Source organism: Seriola lalandi, unplaced genomic scaffold (assembly GCF_002814215.2).
Source record: "Seriola lalandi dorsalis isolate HSWRI2012SDOR001 ecotype SW California unplaced genomic scaffold, Sedor1 jcf7180002054956, whole genome shotgun sequence".
Taxonomy (NCBI): Eukaryota; Metazoa; Chordata; class Actinopteri; order Carangiformes; family Carangidae; genus Seriola; species Seriola lalandi.
Window position 1 is genome coordinate 1,742,764 of NW_019525507.1, and position 15,026 is coordinate 1,757,789.

Genomic DNA, 15,026 nt, shown 5'->3' on the forward strand with positions numbered 1-15,026 from the left:
AAAATTATAGGTATTAATATGCTACTGTAAACGCTACACACTTCTGGAACGTAGGTCCACTTGTTGGATGGGGTTAGGGTGAAATGGGAAAGGGCAAAACAAACAAATGATTTCCCTTAATCTGAACCAATGGGCCTAGGCAAGACTGCTTTTTAGTGTGCAGATTATATACTGGATATTAGTCCAGGTTAGGTAAGGATAAGAAAATCTTGATGAATTATACAATCCATGGGAGACACAGCTTTTTATAATACGCTGTTTCCAATCATCCCTGCTAGTTATGATGTTGAGTGCACACCAGAAATACTCTCTGTGCTGTCTCACCCACCTAAAGCTTACATTTTCAAACTTCAAGTGTTCATTGAATCGTCCTCATTTTTAAAACTCGACATTTTATTATTTAATTTTTACTTTCGACCTAGAAACAATGGCTCTTTTGCAGCCTTTCACTCACCTGTGCTTGTGAGCCACTTCAATCTGCAGCTTTCAGCTTGCTCTAGCTCCGGTCCACTCCTCTCACACAAAGGTATCACATCCTCAGACTACAATAACAACAGTAATGAACTGACTGGTAAGTGGCAGCTGCGCTCTGACCGCTCCTCTGGCCTAAACTGATTCACAGCAACCCATAATGGCTCTTACTCCCAAGGCCCCTGCGTTACCAATACCACACACATGTTGTGGGTTCATTTATAACTGAGGACAGCCTTTTAGTAATCAGATAGTGGTTCGATAAACGCTGAACTGCTGACTCCCTTGAGGAAGGCTTCTGAAGGGCGATTTACCACCTCAGTGCTGATGTGATGTCTATCCTCTGTTGGCTCGGTGTGTCAGTATATAGAGGGGTGTGGGGGTTCTCTGTCTCGTGCTGTCTGTGTGTATATATGTGTGTATGTGTGCACATAGTCCTTCGAGAGGGGATAGTCAGTGTGTGACAGCAGAATAAACTGATAGGCCCAGCATCCCCTTTGGCTCCTCTGGATAAAGAAGAAAAAAAAAAAACTGCAGTAGACAAGCAACTGATGATGCAGCCGGCTTCTCTGTCCTATGACAACACAATTTACACCTTTGAAAAGACACAGCGATGTATAATAGCATCTATGACATTTTTATATAAATAAACATTTCCCGCTCTTAACTGCCAAAGGATATAACACAATAGCGATTAAACCTCTACTCGTTTCATGAAAGCTTTTCCATTTGCTGCATCTAAACACTCAGCATCTGCTATAGGCCTTTGGTGGGAATAATCCTCCTGACGCAAAGGAAATGCTGTATTTTTCTCACACAGCAAGAGCAGTGCTTTTTTTTTTTTTTAATAAATCCAAGTAAAATGAATGGAAGAAAATAAGTTAGCATGAGCAGCAAAGCAATACCCAGCTTAAAAAAAAAAAAGCAACAAAATCACCAATCAAGTGTACAACACAACGCAAAAAATTAATTGTAGAGGTAGTACTTTTTTTTAAAAATATACTATTGTCTTGTTTTGGAAGAAGGCCATGCACATCTTCCTAACTACACAAACATGCTGCACAATTTATTCATAAACATGAACTCATTATACAATACTCATATTACCACATTATTTCAGCACTGCTCAAGTGAAAAGGAATAATTTAAACCCGTTGTACAGCACAATACTTGTGGTAAAAAGGTGCTTCCTCCCTCTTTTTGATCCTTTGCTTCCTCTCTGCAGCCTTGTATGAATAAATATGTACGTGTTTTCAGTTTCTGCAAGGTTTAGCTCTTTTTAAACAATGTACAGGGCCGAGGCAGGCAGGGAGAGGAGGCTATATGTTATTGTTTTTATTTATTTAATTTTTTTTTTTTCCTTCCCTGTTCCATTCTCTGAGGATTATGGACACATGATGACAGCAGCACAATATAATGCGGAAAATAGAAAAAAAGTAGTTTAACACTATAGTCACAGGCTTGACAGGGACACTGTATGTAATGTAATGTACTGTGCTCAACCATACAAACAATACAGTGAACATGCATACCTATTGCGTTCTTTGACACAACCTGCAATCAGTTAAAAACGCAGTGGCATAGATGTGAACTACAAAATGTAATATGCTATATTTGTACATTATGTTTTACTGCAATAAATACAAATGTAACTTTGGTTGTCAGGCACTTTGTCTGAAGGTGAAAAGCAAAAATCAGGACTTGTGGGCCGTTCCAAGTTCATTTTGCTTGAGGGAGTACATTTGTTGGTTTGTTTGTTACACGATAACACAAAAACCACTCAAATGATTTCCACCGAACTTGGTGGAGGGGTGGCTCATGGGTCAGTTAAGAAGCCATTAAATTTTGGGGCAGATCAGAATGATTTACTATGGATTTGGATTTTTTTTCTGTGAAGTCTGGTGTGTGTTGGTTGACATTGGCTGCACTCTCTGAACACCTCGTTTACCTTGGATGATGGAAATGACTGGATGCTTAAATAAAGAAATGTTTCACTTAAAAATTCGAAAATGTTTTCTTACACTGTGCCAATATCTAACTCCCATTATCCGAGAACAGAGTAACTTGTAAGCATTTTAGTGCCAAGGAAGATTGAACAGCATACATGATGTGGCTACATGTGATGTTATAATGTTACTGGTGTGTGACTGGAACCTTCACTTTGTTGCGGGTCCTTCTTCCACACTAATACTTCTTTTGTCTGCTATCACTGTGGTTATTGACTCTGCGAGGAGTGACAATAGCTTCAAAACAACTTCTGTTTACCTGACACTTTTACCACAAGTGAGTGAGAGTGTGGGTTCACACACCTGCCGGTGGGTGGGGTCTGGTGGTGCTACTGTTTACACACTTAAGCACCAAGGGTGCTGCTTTATCTGTATACTGTAGCTGAAAGAAAGCTGCTGTCATGTTGGCTCGTTCTAGGCTACGCTGAGGTTACAGCAGAGGCAGGGATCGTTTGGATGGTTGACTCCTTCTGAGTGATGGGCTGTGGGAACAGTAAGGTGCTGCCTGAGGCATCCAAGAAGAGCTACGTAAGTGTGGTGCAATCACTTGTGGCCTTCAGCAAAGCACATGGTGGGGATGATGATGAGCCAAAGAAGCGTCTGGAGAAGCAAAGGGGCCCGTGGTTTTCCACAAGTGTCAAGAGTCATCAGCCGCCATCAAACAGCCAACAGCTGATAATCAGAGATGGACGACAACAGGACAAAGCTGCCAAGTATAAGGACAAGTTTGATCCACGTGTGACAGCAAGGTAAATGTTTTATAGTAAAATTGATGTACTAAAAAATAAGTTTTTTAATAGATAGTGTTAAAAAGCTGAGATAATTTCAAGTAAGTAATGTATAAAATTTCCTTGAATCCAGTTATACAGTATTACGTAACCTATTTGTGCATCCGTAATAATATTTTTCCCAACATCTGTTATGTTAAGATTTGACTTTATTCTGGTAAAAAATAAATAAATAAATTTTAAAATCATGAAGATTTTTGTGAAGATGGCATCAGAAAAACATGCAGGTTTAATCATACTTGATGTCGGTGAAGTGACCTGATTTTGTCAAGTAACTTACTGTGTTAAAAAAAAGAAATGAGGAAGAGAAAAGAAAGAAATTATGAAACTGTTAACAAGTGATATTATCTAAGCCTCTGTGAGCTGCCAGTTTTTAACAATCGTTCAAAAATAGATCATTTGCAACACAAAGTAAGGTGATATGACTCGTTAAGAGCCTTCCAATTACTCATGAGAGCTTTTCTAATGTCACCTGCTTTCTCATTCCTGTCAGCCAACCACCAACCTTTTTTCAGTACACTTTATCAGCAGTAATAGCAGGCATTCATTTGAGAGGCCTTGTAATACCTGTAGACTGCCTTCCTGTACTTGTCAGGTGAAAACTTACAGACAGTTAAAGCAAGGACTGCACGTCTCCTTCCACATCTGATTAGTCACAGCTTATATAAAGTATTGCCATATTCATCTGTAAATCAGAATCATTGTGTGTATATATATATATGTACATGGATTTCCTTGGTCAACTCTGCTGCAGTCGTCTAAACAGCATACAGATCCCCTCCCATAGATCACAGCTGCAGCTGCAGTGAGAGACGTGAGTGCTTTACAACACTGTATCATGAGATAGTTATGCTGTAATGAGTCATCTTTCCCCTTCTGCCCTGTCAGATACGACATCAAGGCTCTGATCGGTCGTGGCAGCTTCAGTCGCGTTGTGCGTGTGGAGCACAGGGCGACTCGCCAGCCCTTCGCCATAAAAATGATGGAGGTAGAGGCCCCAGAGGGCCGTGAGGTGTGCGCGTCAGAGCTGGCGGTGCTGCAGCGGGTGAGCCATGCTAATGTGATTCAGCTGATCGAGGTGTTTCAGTTCCCGCAGCGGGTTTACATGGTGCTGGAACTGGCGACAGGTGGGGAGCTGTTGGACCGTGTTGTCAGCAGGGGCCACTTCACAGAGCGGGACGCTACCCAGGCCCTCCGGATGGTGCTGGCTGGGGTGGGATACCTGCACGATCTGGGTATCACCCACAGAGATTTGAAGCCTGAGAATCTGCTGTACTACCACCCTGGAGCTGACTCCAGGCTGCTGGTGACCGACTTCGGATTGGCCACTTTTGGTGGCACAAGCATGAGGTCTGAGGTTTCTGATACTGACATGAGCAACAGGGGAGATCAGACATCATGGTCCCTGAGAACCACTTGTGGAACACCGGAGTACATGGCCCCTGAAGTGTTACTTAGGAAACCTTACACCTGTGCAGTGGACATGTGGGCGCTTGGGGTGATCACCTACATCGTGCTGAGTGGATCTATGCCGTTTGAGGAAGACAGTCGCACACGGCTCTACAGATCCATAGTGAGAGGAAAGTACAGTTTCCATGGAGATGTAAGTTTACTGGGCTTTATGTGCAGATTGGAATTTAGTGATGTAGAGTTAGTGTTTCTTAATAGCTCTGGAGGCAATGATAATAATATTATGCCTAGAATCACTTGGAAATACATGCATATTGGATAATTCCACGTCAGACAATTTACATCCGATGCCAGTGCCAAGTGTGCAGAGATCATGGTGATGTATGGACATGTAGCACATCTAGCTACTGCAACAACTCAATGACAAGGCAAGGCAAACACATTTATAAAGCACCTTTCATATACACAAAGGCAAGACAAAGTGCTTCACAATGAGAACGAGTACAATGAGTTTACAATGAGAAAACTGTAGAAGCAGCAGAACACACACAGAGTTAAGTGTTAATTAAAAGCAATGAAACAGATGTGAGCCTGGGTTTGGAAGTGGTAGCAGCATAGAAGGGAAAGGAAGCAACAACCAGTAACCCTGAACCAGCCGACCTGAGAGGTCGGAAGGATTCGCTCTGGGTCAGGAGAACAGATAAGATCTGATTTGTAATAGAAGTAATAGAATTCCTGAGTTGATCCTGTGAGAAACTGGAAGCCGGTGAAGTGATCTGAGGACGATGGACAGAACCAGGGAACCATGGAACTTGTGAGGTGCAGGCTTGCTATCTTTAAAAAACTTTAAATTTATATACAGTTGCGATACAAAGCCAGGTTTTTTTCCCCCCTTTTACACCAACTACATCCATTTTCCCCAAGAGGCAGCTTTTGATTTTATTGTTTGGGAGCTTCACAAGCATTTATGTTTGTCCCCTTAAGAGTGTTTTTGTGTTGACGCTTGCAAAGAGTCAAAATAAGTATCCAGTGCAAAAACCTGAACTCCGGCTCCTGCAGCAGACACACGCTGGGGTTTTATTTTGCCAGGAATATTCTGTCATAGAAAGGTGGAAGTTGTCAGTCTGGTAATCTTCACAGATGCCTGCTCATAATGCCGACTTGACCTCCGCTTCTTTGACAGTCTTCACTCCACAAAATTCCCACCGCTGTGCCTGTCTGTCATGCGGTCAGACTGGAAACTTTGGGTCTGGCGTTGTGGATGCTAACCAGGAGCTCGCTCACACACGCAGTTTAGCCCCAAAAGTTGGTTGTAGTGATTTGGCGATCTGACGGATAACCCGGTGAATGAAACAGCTTTAAGTAAAACTCCCATCTACTGTTTCCATTTTGACATGCGGCCCCATAATTTTCCCCCCACAATGCAGTCTGAGTCGCGTCGTGTTGTGTATCATGTGCATGCTTAGGAATTATCACATCCGCTCGCATATGCCTGCTGCATCTCCTCGCTGCACAAGAGTGATTCACACCTTAATCATTATTATAACTTCCAGGAATAGCTCCATTATTCTATCCCTGCCGAGTATAAATAGAATTCAACAAGGTAACAAGGTGGATTTATTTTTTTACCCCTCTCTCTCTCCAACATTGTAAAGCACATGAAGGGATATGCGAAAGTTTGTTGCGGTGTGTCGAGTTTCTGCTTGGTTTCGGCTCTTTGAGAATGCTTCGAAATGGGGTAAAGAGGAACCCGGGGTTTTTTTTTTGTGTGTTGTTATTGTTGTTTTTTTTTGTTTTTTTTTCCTCTGTCACACGACTGAAGAGGGTATTTTTAACAGCCTTTTCTGTCGAGCTCAGTGGCGAGTTTGGGCTTGTTCTTTCACGCTGATTACACCCAAGGCTGGATTATTCACTGGGCTTTAAGCCTGGCCCATTTCTCAGGGATGCAGTTTGACATTTTAGTCTGGCATACAAGAGGCTCCCTTACATAGGCCCTGGACTATTATCCCTGTGTTTACCGCTGCACTGACCACCAGCTGAACAATAGTGCAAAAATCCTTCTAGACTTTATGCAAAGGCTTATTTCACGTTTTTCATGGTGGCTTTCGACCGAGCTCATATGTAGGCCACACTGGTGGAGAGAAAATCCTTGGGAATAAACACACTTACATATACACTCTCACGTCCCAGTGAGATACAGTAAAGACATCAATCTGTAAATTCATATGATGACAATATGAAGATATCGTACATGGCTGAGTAGCGGTCCTGAGGCTTGATGGATCAGTCATCAATCACACTATCGTGGTGACAAGACACTTATTCTCTGTCATGTGCAAGTCTCCACCCTCTCCAGTAGACTGACAGCACTGTTATACACACACACATACACGCACTGTGATAATAATGTTGTAATGTGTGACAAAGGTTCACAAGTATCCTCTGCCATCACAAGGGTTCTCCATGGCGTTCAGGAGGGTGCTTCTCTGTGGGCCCAGAACACTTTCAACAGCCTGAGCAATTCCCTTCACATATTAAACTCAACTTGAAGAGTTTCATTTCAAATGAGCCGTCCAGCAGTTGAACAGAGTGACACGGCGATACTCAAAATGCACACACAATGCCTTTTATACTATGAACAGTAATGAGAACACTGGCTTCCACTAATCTTTTTTTTTTTAATAAATCACAAGGATTATTGAAAGGACAAACCTAAGATGTAAGTTTGGCAGCAATGAACAAGGATTCATTTTTAACTAAAGGTGTCACAAGTAATTTGATTGGATGTCAATACAATACTCCTGAATATAGATGATATAATAATATGGGCAAAGGCTCAGGACCAAGAGAGCCTGAAAATGGTTCTGAGACTGATACTGGTAGAAGTAGTTAATTATTAATAATCATCATTTATATTCATATTGTATTTTTTTTTTGCTCGCTCTGGTTCACCTTTGTCCAGTTATGAGCATGCACATGTGGCCAATATCGCTAATCCACTATGTTTTGAAATGGAGAATTATTATATTTAACAATGCGCCATTGTCCTGTTTAGTATGTCACACACCCAAACTGCAGAATGGCTCTCATCATAGCCTGATCGCTCCGCTTAGTGTTGATTTATTACCACTGACGCTGGAACCATGACACTCTGCGTCCTTTTTTCTTGGAGGGGATTTACAACCCACAGTGCTAACCACTGAGACACCAAAAAATCCCATCTATATTTAACATTATATAATTACTCTAGAGTTCCATAACAAGGATGTATAAATGATGATAGCATTTGGTAAACAGAGATGAAAATGAGAATATATATATTGAGTTATTTGTTTTGACTAAACAGTTAAATATGCCACTGGAAGAAATTTGAAATAAGCATTCAACAAAACAGTGTGGTGAAAAAAGGGATTAACTTCAGGTGCTATCATTTCTCCAGGTGGATGTATAAAGATTTTTCTCTTCTTCTCATAGTCTATGCAAATTAATTCACAGGGGCTGCAATTACAAACATTCCTCCAAAAGTATCAGTAACCTTTTGTATTTATTGAAACTGAATAGGGACATGGAGTAAATGTGTGGGTGTGGGTGTGTGTGTGGGTGTGTGTGTGTGTGTGTGTGTGGGTGTGTGTGGGTGGGCTGGGGGGTTTTCAACAGTAAAATGGAGGTGAGACTCAGGAATGCAAACAGCCGCCAGCACCTGCCCACAAGCTGGGTCCCTCTGTGTGCCCGGCATCCTCCGCCCCTTCCCTACTCCACTTGCAACACACACACACACACACACACACACACACGGTGCATACATTCTCCCCACAGGTGCAACAGCCCTTGGCCTGAAGACCTGTAGTGCAGACTCACACTGATGCGTTTACTCACCAGTGGGAGGGAGGAAGGGGAGTTGGTGGGGAGGGTGGGGGTTGAGAGGGAGTCAGGGATGGATGGCAGGGCGGAGGAGTTTGGTGAGGAGCAAGAGAAGGGAGGGAGGGAGGGAAAGAACGGGTGTAGCCTTGGGGGATTTTCGCACCTTATCACTCAATCCGTTAGCTGCATGTAGGACGGAGCGTGTCCCTCGCACGGAATCAGCGCATCTCATCTGATGTGTGTAAGTGGATTTCAGTGTAGGTGTGCGCGTGTGCTCCTGTCGTGGCAGCCTTTTGTATGTAAAGCTCAAATCCTTGCATTAGTTCAGGCCAGACGGCAGCCTGGTAACCTCCTCTGCATTCTGCTGCTGTGTTATGGAAGCCGCACTTTCCTGACCCAACCCCAAAACATCTGCATCTTTCAGCAGCAGCAGCAGCAGCAGCAGCAGCAGCAGCAGCAGCAGCAGCAGCAGCAGCAGGGCAACCTGGGTAACGGTTAGCCCAGTGTGCCCCCTAGTGAGCGCCATGTAAAACACAAGCCCAGCCTGCACTTGGCCACAGTGTATTGTACATGACAGCCCAATCTCTCCTGCATCCGGGTATCGATATTGTGATTACTGTGGCTTAGATGTGACTTTCACCTGAATTAGCGATAACCCCCCCCCCCCTTTTGGACTCATTTTGAGGCATATTTAAACTTGGCTTTCTTGCTGCCAGGTGAGTCAGATCTCATGTGAAGTAGTTCATTACTCAGACGTGCTTTATCCTCATGATCACATTAATCCAACCTTCTAGCGTTTTCTTCATTTGCTGCAATTAGGGCTTTGTCAGGTAAAGATGTAGCGCGCCGCAAACAGAGTCGGCGGAGCTTCTCATTCGCTATAACAAGATGTGGCTCAATAAGCCAAGCCCTGTAGCTTTCTCCACTGCTTATGCCACACCGCTCACTCTCTCTCTCTCTCTCTCTCTCTCTCTCTCTCTCCCTCTCCCTCCCTCCTCTTGGGCTAGCTCTCTGCTCAACAGTGATGTATAACACCCGCTTCTTCCAAACCCAATAAAGCCTTTGTGTATTTTGACGTGAAAAATGTTCGAAATAAGGGAGGGAGATAAACTTCCTGCAGGTGGCTCGGTTCCAGGACGACAACACAGTTACGTCTCCTCTTCTTTAGAAGTTGATAGCAGGCAGGGAGGCAACTTTTACTACCTCTCAGATAATGTTTTCTGCACCATTCGCCACCAAAAGAAAATTCAAAAAAGCTTCACCATGCCTGGTACGTAGCCGGTACGCACTAAAACCTACGTGTTCCCATCTTTTCAAGATCAAGGACAAAAAGGAAAATGCTAGCTAAGGCTTGCTGCTATCCAGTGTGCATGGTAATAGGAAGCCTCGCCGAATCACCACCAGTGCTAGATGGAGAGGAAAGCCAGACTTGTTAGTCGTGGAAGCTCAATCAAACACTTTCTCTCCCTCCTGGGGAAACTGGGCGTCACACTGCCTGTTCATCAGGTGTGAAATAACAACTCAATGAGAAGAAAGTTTGAGTGAGAAGCATTTTTTACAGCTCGTTCAGCAGGCGGTCAACCCCCCCACCCCCCACCCCCTCCCCTGGTTTATACTTCCCGCGCACCACACACTTCTCTCCAGTCAGTGCACTGTGAGAATAAGCGAGTCCCAGCTTCTTTTGAATTCCTCTCACCGGCAACAGTCTCGCGATTGTCAATTTCATGCTTGATTAATTGTCATTACTCGTCGAGAGACAAAAAAAAAGAGGGAGAGAGAAATGCATTTCAGGATTAAAATGGAGAGCGAGACCTCCCTAAAGAATGAGATGTAGTCTGCGCGAGGTTGAGCGGAGAATGAGAGAATTCTGCACACTCCGATTTGACTGTATTTAGCTTTTTGTTCCCGCCCAGCCTGACATGGTGGAGACATTTCTCTGAGCTAATTGTCGAGCGACTGCCGAAACCTTTTTGCATCTTAAGACAATAACGTGAGATGGAAGTGATTAAAGAGGCAGTCTCTGAATTATGCGCATCATTACCTGACTTCATTCAAACAATCCCCAACTAATCATCATGGAGAGAAAGAAAACATGTTTGCTTCTTGACAGTGATAACCAGTTGTCCTGGCCACCTTTTTAACCTGATGTTTAATCCAGTGTCTGTATCAGTAATACTTTATTTGAAATAAAATAGAAGCACAAAGGTCGCTAATTTCCTGAGGCAGGCTTCTACGCTGTTGTCTCCATGACAAAGAACCAAAAGCCGCGATGAATAATTTAATGATTCTGAATTACGATAAGGATTCAGACGTCTTCTCTCTCACTGCAAAGATGGCATGGCAAATTTCAAAGCATTCTTGAATGTCAGCTTGGGTCATGACTAGGGGAATAATTTGCTATTTGAATTGACAAAGAGCAAAACATCCCAATGAGGCTCATCTGTGGTGCTTTTATTGTGAAGCTAATGCCAGCTAAGAATAAACACGCGCCCAAATCCCACACATACAGCCGGGGCTGTCCTACCTCCCAGGCTCCGCATTCATTCAGCCAAGACTGCTGCTTCCCCTTCCCTTTGCCCAGTGACATTTAGCTTTCCTTTGTGTTTAGTTCTGCTTGTTAGGCCTGCAGAGCACAGGGATCATAGTTTTATTGCTGTGTTAGAATGAAATCTTGCATCCCGCTTTGAAGAGGCTTTGAGTCTATGCGGGCGCCTCGTCTAGATACCTAGCTGAAACTTTTAAAGGATTACGGGTTTTCAGAGTGTGTGTGTGTGTGTGTGTGTGTGTGTGTGTGTGTGTGTGGGGGCTAACTTGACATCTTCTGGGGTGAATGCTTTCATATTCACACTGATGGCAATCACTCCGCTCTGCTTCTTCTATTCACACAGCCTTGGCCCTCCATGTCCAACCTGGCAAAGGACTTCATCCAGCGCCTGCTGGCGTTGGACTCGGCCACCCGCCTGACTGCTGACCAAGCCATCCGTCACTGCTGGGTAGTCACCATGGCAGCCAGCTCCTCCGTGAGGAACCTCCATCGATCTATTTCCCAGAACCTGCGGCAGCGGGTGTCTCGCAGCACCTCCCGGTGCGCGAGCAGTACCACAAGCTCCAGTGACGCTAACAGCGCAGGCCTGGGAAAGCTAATGTCATTAGAAAAAATAAAAACAGGAGCAGCATCAGGGCAGAGCATCTGGACTGATTCAGCCTCAGAGAGTCATACAACATCCAGCCAGAGGGCTCCAGGAGCATCAGCGCCATCCAGCTGAAGCATCAGATTCATGGGAAGTCTAATGAAGGGATGGGACCAGCTGCCCCAGCTCAGAGTGTGTGGCCATCACAAACCTCATAGCTCCAAACATGGAGCCAAAGTGCCTGGGACAGGTGTTGTGACAAAAAAAGTTTCCTCTCTTCTCTGGACTTCAGTCAGGCTTCTCTAATAACCCAGACTCCCCCGAAGGCTCGGTTCCATCTTCCATTAGTTTCTCGTGGTCGAGTTAAGCTGTTAGTGAATATCCTTCAGTTTTGAGATCCAGGCTTACACTGAGACAGTGCTGTCCACCTCCACAAGGTCTTTAGCCTCTGGTTATTCATACAGCTCAGACTAATGGGTTCAGGGTCTCATCTAGATGATTATGAGTCACCACATTACCTGCCTGTGGAGACGTTGGTTCCAAAAAAATGAGAAATTCATCATTTAAGGAATGGGAGCTAATCTTAGCGAGGACGATGGGAAAGTAGAAGAAATCCTGCTTCTTCCACTCTGACCCCCCCCCCCCCTTTTTAAAATAGAATTTGCTCCCCCACCACCAAACAGCGGAAAGATTTAGTTTCTTACAATCTGAGGCAAAAAAGAAGCAAATTCATCCCAGTCTTTCCTTTTGTTGTCACTCCTCCTACATAGCAGCTCCCACAGTCCTGTTCACTGAATGCACAATCCAGACATTTGGTGACAGGCCTCTATCAAGTTAAAATGAAGCTCTGGGTTTAAACAGCTCTCTGCTCTCCCCCAAACATTATGAAAGCTGTAAACAACAGCATTTTCAAAATAACCCTTTTTTTCCGGTGAGAAGTTTTTGAATTAAAATGGTAATACAAGTGTGCAACACAAGGGGAGGAAACTTCTGAGAGGGCATTGAAATGCAAGTAGGATGCAAAACATCATTACCAGTGAAGTTCAATCTCGTTTAGCAATATCACTCGTTATATGTTGTGAATTTTTCCCCATTTTTGTTTTAATCATTTATGATTAATGCTTTTGGTTTCAGATGATGAGTCATGTATTGCGGCTGGGTCTACACTCAGGGATATACACTATCAGCGTGCAGGGTAGATTTGAACAAAAGCACTAGGAGAAGACTAAAACTGTAAACAACTCATGGAAAAAGGACTCAGAACGTGTTACATTTCCTTCTGCTCTTTAGGAACAGCTTTAATTTATGTGTATGATGTTTTGTGCAATCAAGTATCTAAGAAGAGAGATCTGCATTAGATGAAACACAATTTTGTCCATTTTTGAGCCTCATACTTCACCAACATTCATTCAAGTCCAAGATGGAAATAAGACTTGTCGCTTTTTCTGTGCTATTTTCAATGTTTTTAAACTTCACTGCATATCCTTTGTTTTCATTGTTGAATAAATTCAATCAATCAATAAATTGTGTTGTTGTGGCAGCTACTGTCACTGATCAGTCAAGTAGTATAGCATGAAAGATCAGCAATAGTTTGACAAAACAAATATCGACACCTTTTAGATGAACCGTCAAAATGTTCCTTAACACAAAATACAATACATACAGTGCAGTTACACTCACATAGAAGCTCTCCCAAACGTAACCCCTCCCACACCCGCTGATTCCTCTTATTTCCATAGAAGAAAATAAATAAGTAAATAAATAAATATACTCATACCCATAAAAGTTAGGCATAAATTTGCATTTGCACAAATTTACATGCACCATCATGATAGGGCCAGGTGAAAAATGATTTCACTCCTCATGTTCTTTGCCTGGAGGGATGGGGAAATTCATTGAATTTGTTTTATACCCATGGAGTATCCTCATCTGCTAATCAGGTGTGGTTGAAAGCTGGTAAAACTAGCTAGTTAGTGTTTGCTACTGCTGTCATTCTCTCATCCTCACAGATCAAGGTTGTGTTTAGTGCATTACTAAATTGCAAATGTGGATGATGTCAATGGGATGAGGCTCATGCATTATTCCTCCAGCAGAGAGCATTGGAGAGTTGTTAATGGCTTTCAATTGCCACAAGTATTCAGTGACCTGAGATCAATGTCCCTTTGGGAAGAAGCAAGAACTTCTGGTGTATTTTAGACGTAATGTGTCAGAAAGTAGAAAAACACACAGTGGGATGTTAGTGGGCAATGAGGAAATCTGCTTAAATTGCTGCAGCAGGCAGTGCCTGGTTTCTCTTTATGCTTTGGTGAGTGCTCTACATTTGCTTTAAAATGAGCCACAGGCCTCAATATTTATTTATTTTCCTGAATTGTATCCATGCTGTTACGCAATTGACTCCGTATCTGCTGTTATCAAATGATGTTTGACTGCAGGGTCGAGGAAGAGCAAAAAGTGATTTGTTCTGCATTTTTATTTGAAACTCTGTCTGCAAACAAAATTCCATTCATGGACTGAAAAAAAAAAATTGAATTGAATTAAATCAAACTGAAGCCATAATGGAAAGTGGTCTTTTTTTCTCCCTCTCTCTTCCCCCAACTATTACAACTCCACTCTCGGTGCCATTATCTTTCAATAGGGAATAACAAACCAGCTGTCGCCTCAGTGTATTGTCCATCTCGTTTCCGCACACTGACTAATTCCATTGTCTTCTGCAGTTACAGTGGGTTTAGAGTGGGCAGTGAAAGCTGCTTGATCTCAAGGAAATTCACTGCATATTTACTCCCAGTCTTTAACAGAGTGCTGCAGATAATCCTCTTATTTTACTCCATGATGCTATGTGATCATTCGGCAGTTTATTTTCCACACAGCCCTGGGAACCGGCTCCTCTGTGGGATGAACTGCAATCCCACCAGTTGGATGCAAATAAATCTGCCATTACCTGTGGATCAGCTTTCATGTTATTTATTTTACTCCTCTACCTTGTGCAGCAGGACGCTGAATGTGTTTGTGGTGGAAAAGGGAAACTCCCAAGCCTCTTCCTAGGTGAGGTGGATTATAGGCAAGAAACTTGTCCGCAAAACTCATTTAGCTTGTGTGCACTCGGGTCAATATCTTTCCGTCCAGGCTTTAGTCTCATACAGTGGTCAGCACGGCCAAACAATTGAGAAAGCAGAGCATAACAAAGATTGTCTGCGATAGCGTTTGATCTCTAACACCAGCCTTGTGCTATATGAGGACGGGTATGACAGAAAGTGTCTTTTTCTATTTCTTCAGCTTTTCTCAGCAGAAAAACCAAGGACTTATTCTCTTTATCTTTGGCCTTAGTTGAGGAGATCATTTGCTGCTCGGGACCCTGAGAC

The 15,026-nt window shown here is 43.2% G+C and overlaps 1 protein-coding gene across 1 annotated transcript in view; it reads left to right on the forward strand.

Annotated features, from left to right (window-relative positions):
- The first annotated feature begins 2,954 nt into the window (after window positions 1–2,954).
- LOC111645788 (uncharacterized) overlaps window positions 2,955–15,026 on the forward strand; it is a 21,801-nt gene continuing 9,729 nt past the window's right edge. Inside the window, exons 1-3 of the mRNA XM_087170683.1 lie at window positions 2,955–3,226; window positions 4,154–4,868; window positions 11,425–11,661. Coding sequence (XP_087026809.1) covers window positions 2,955–3,226; window positions 4,154–4,868; window positions 11,425–11,661 — 1,224 coding nt within the window. The remainder of the gene's footprint in view (window positions 3,227–4,153; window positions 4,869–11,424; window positions 11,662–15,026) is intronic.